General features: G+C 44.6%; 1 protein-coding gene across 2 annotated transcripts in view; it reads left to right on the forward strand.

The window, feature by feature from the left end:
- The window catches only part of Pla2g7 (phospholipase A2, group VII (platelet-activating factor acetylhydrolase, plasma)), a 27,790-nt gene extending 25,651 nt beyond the window's left edge, over positions 1-2,139 (forward strand). For both annotated transcript variants that reach the window (XM_013019244.1, XM_013019245.1), the window contains exons 11-12: positions 1,202-1,350; positions 1,738-2,139. In XM_013019244.1, the coding sequence (XP_012874698.1) occupies positions 1,202-1,350; positions 1,738-1,850 (262 nt within the window). In that variant the 3' untranslated portion in view covers positions 1,851-2,139. The remainder of the gene's footprint in view (positions 1-1,201; positions 1,351-1,737) is intronic.
- The last annotated feature ends 574 nt before the right edge of the window (positions 2,140-2,713 follow it).

Consider the following 2,713-nt stretch of genomic DNA (forward strand, 5'->3'; position numbering starts at 1 on the left):
CACACACCATACACACACACATTCACACACACCACACACACCACACACACACGCACATACACACACACACCACACACACGCACACATACACACACCACACACACACACATTCACACACACCACACACACCACACACACAGATACACACACACACACGCACATACACACCACACACACACACACACACATACACACACACCACACACATACACACACACCACACACGCACATACACACACACCACACACACACACCACACACACATCCACACACACACCACACACGTGCACACACACAACACACACACATACACATACACCACACACACATATGCAACACACACACACACCACACACACACATATGCAACACACACCACACACACATATGCAACACACACACCACACACACCACACACACACACCACACACACCACACACACACACCACACACACCACAAACACGCATACACACACACCACACACCACACACACATACACACACCACACACACCCCACACACATACACATGCGCACACACACCCCACACATACACACACACATACACACCCCAACACACATATACACACACACACCACACACACATACACACACGTGCACACACACACCCCACACACATACACACACATACACACACCACACACACACACCACACACATACACACACATACACACATGCACATACACACACCACACACACACACACCACACACACACCACACACACACCACACACCACCACACACACACACACACATGCATACACACACACGCACACACACACGCACACACACACAGGCACATACACACACAACACACACACCCCACACACACACATACATACACATACCCACACACACATATAAACACACACCACACACACATACACCACGCACACACACACACACACACACACCACTCTCTCTCTCTCTCCACCTACTGCGTTTGGAAGTAGTCTCACCTCCTACAAAGTTGGGACAAGATTGATTGAGGATTTTTCCCCCTCTACAGAGACAATGAATGGTATTTTAGGAGCCCTAAACTAGGTTCTAAGGAGGTCAGTTCCAAGTGTTGTGTCCCTGACTTTTAGCTCATAGGCCAATTGGGTAGATAGATTTCCTGCATCTTAACTACAAGAATGATCTATCAAGCAATATGAGTTGTGTCTTCCTTCCTCATTTAGGGGTTCAGTGCATCAGAATTTTGCCGACTTCACTTTTGCAACGGGTAAAATCCTTGGGCAGAAACTTACATTGAAAGGCAACCTGGACTCAAATGTAGTGATGGACCTCAACAACAAAGCCTCCTTAGCATTCTTGCAAAAGTATTTAGGTAAGAGGGGCGGGTGCTTCCGTGGCTTCCGTGGCCTAAGCTGGTTGGTTCTCTCTCATCCTCACTCAGCCTTACTTTCCAGTGGAACGAGGCTGTAAACCCGTTTTGAACACAAAAATCTGAGCAAGTGTTGCACTGCATGCGAGATATGGCAAGACGCCATCTATTGTTAAGGTTAACAGGCTTCCTGGCTGGACTTTGTGTGGAGAATGACAGCAGCAGGGTGAACCTCTGTTCTGGGACAGTTTACTCAGCTCTACAATCCCTGCCCTGTTTGTGTCATTTGTGATTCTAGGGTGCCCCCTAGCGGCACCGAACTAATGCTGTCAAATCATTTCATTCTTTTTTTTTTTTTTTTCATGTTTTTGTTTTGTTGCAATCTTATAGGACTTGAAAAAGACTTTGATCAATGGGACCCGCTGATGGAAGGAGATGATGTAAACCTTATTCCAGGCTTCCCACTTGACACAACCACCACCCAAGCCTCCATGGACAAATAGAATTTATTTTAAGGGGGGTGGGCAGGGAAGGAGGGAAGGGAAGAGAGTTAATTTTTTAATCTTAAAAAGGCAAGCCGTATTAGAATAGTGATTGGGACTCAGGCTAAGATTTTTTTTTCTTTAACTGTAACAAATATACCAGCCCCAATTGTAATTTTACTAAAATGATCTTTTTTTATATATAGTACCAAAATTTAAAACTGCTTTTGTATGGCTTTAATGGGAGAGTTTATTAAAAAGATACAGTGCCAATGGTAAACAGTTGGGATGCTGCAAGATTCCTTAAACACACCATACAGTTAGATGGTCTTATCTTTTGCTATTATGAACAGTATTGTTTTAATAATGTAATCTTCCAGAATTGGGCAGTTTCTCTTTGACTTCTGGCCCTGGTAAGGAAAAGCAGATAAGGCTAAGACTATTGGAGACAAGGCAGGGACAACTGAGCCAAGAAGTAATTCGTCTTCACTTCTAATGCTTTCTCTCCACACATCCAACAAAGGAGCCATTGGTGTTACAGGTAGCACAGGACATTCCAGAGATTCCAGTGGTGGTGTAACATAGTAGCAAATTAAGCAAACATTCAGAGTAACACTTAATTTCATTTGCATTGTGTGTGTTGTGGTTCCTGGGGCCTGAACTCCAGGCCCGGTGCCATCTGAGTTTTTCTTAACGCTAATGCTCTACCACTTCAGCCATACCTCCACTTCCAGCTTTTTTGTTTTTTAACAGGTTAACTGGAAATAAGAGTCTCATGGCCATATTGCACCAGGCTGGCTTTGAACTACAATCCTCAAATCTTAGCCTCCTGGGTATAGCCAGGATTATAGGCATGAGCTATCCATGTCTTACTCAACACTTTT

The sequence above is a fragment of the Dipodomys ordii genome, unplaced genomic scaffold (genome assembly GCF_000151885.1).
Source record: "Dipodomys ordii isolate 6190 unplaced genomic scaffold, Dord_2.0 Scaffold44, whole genome shotgun sequence".
Taxonomy (NCBI): Eukaryota; Metazoa; Chordata; class Mammalia; order Rodentia; family Heteromyidae; genus Dipodomys; species Dipodomys ordii.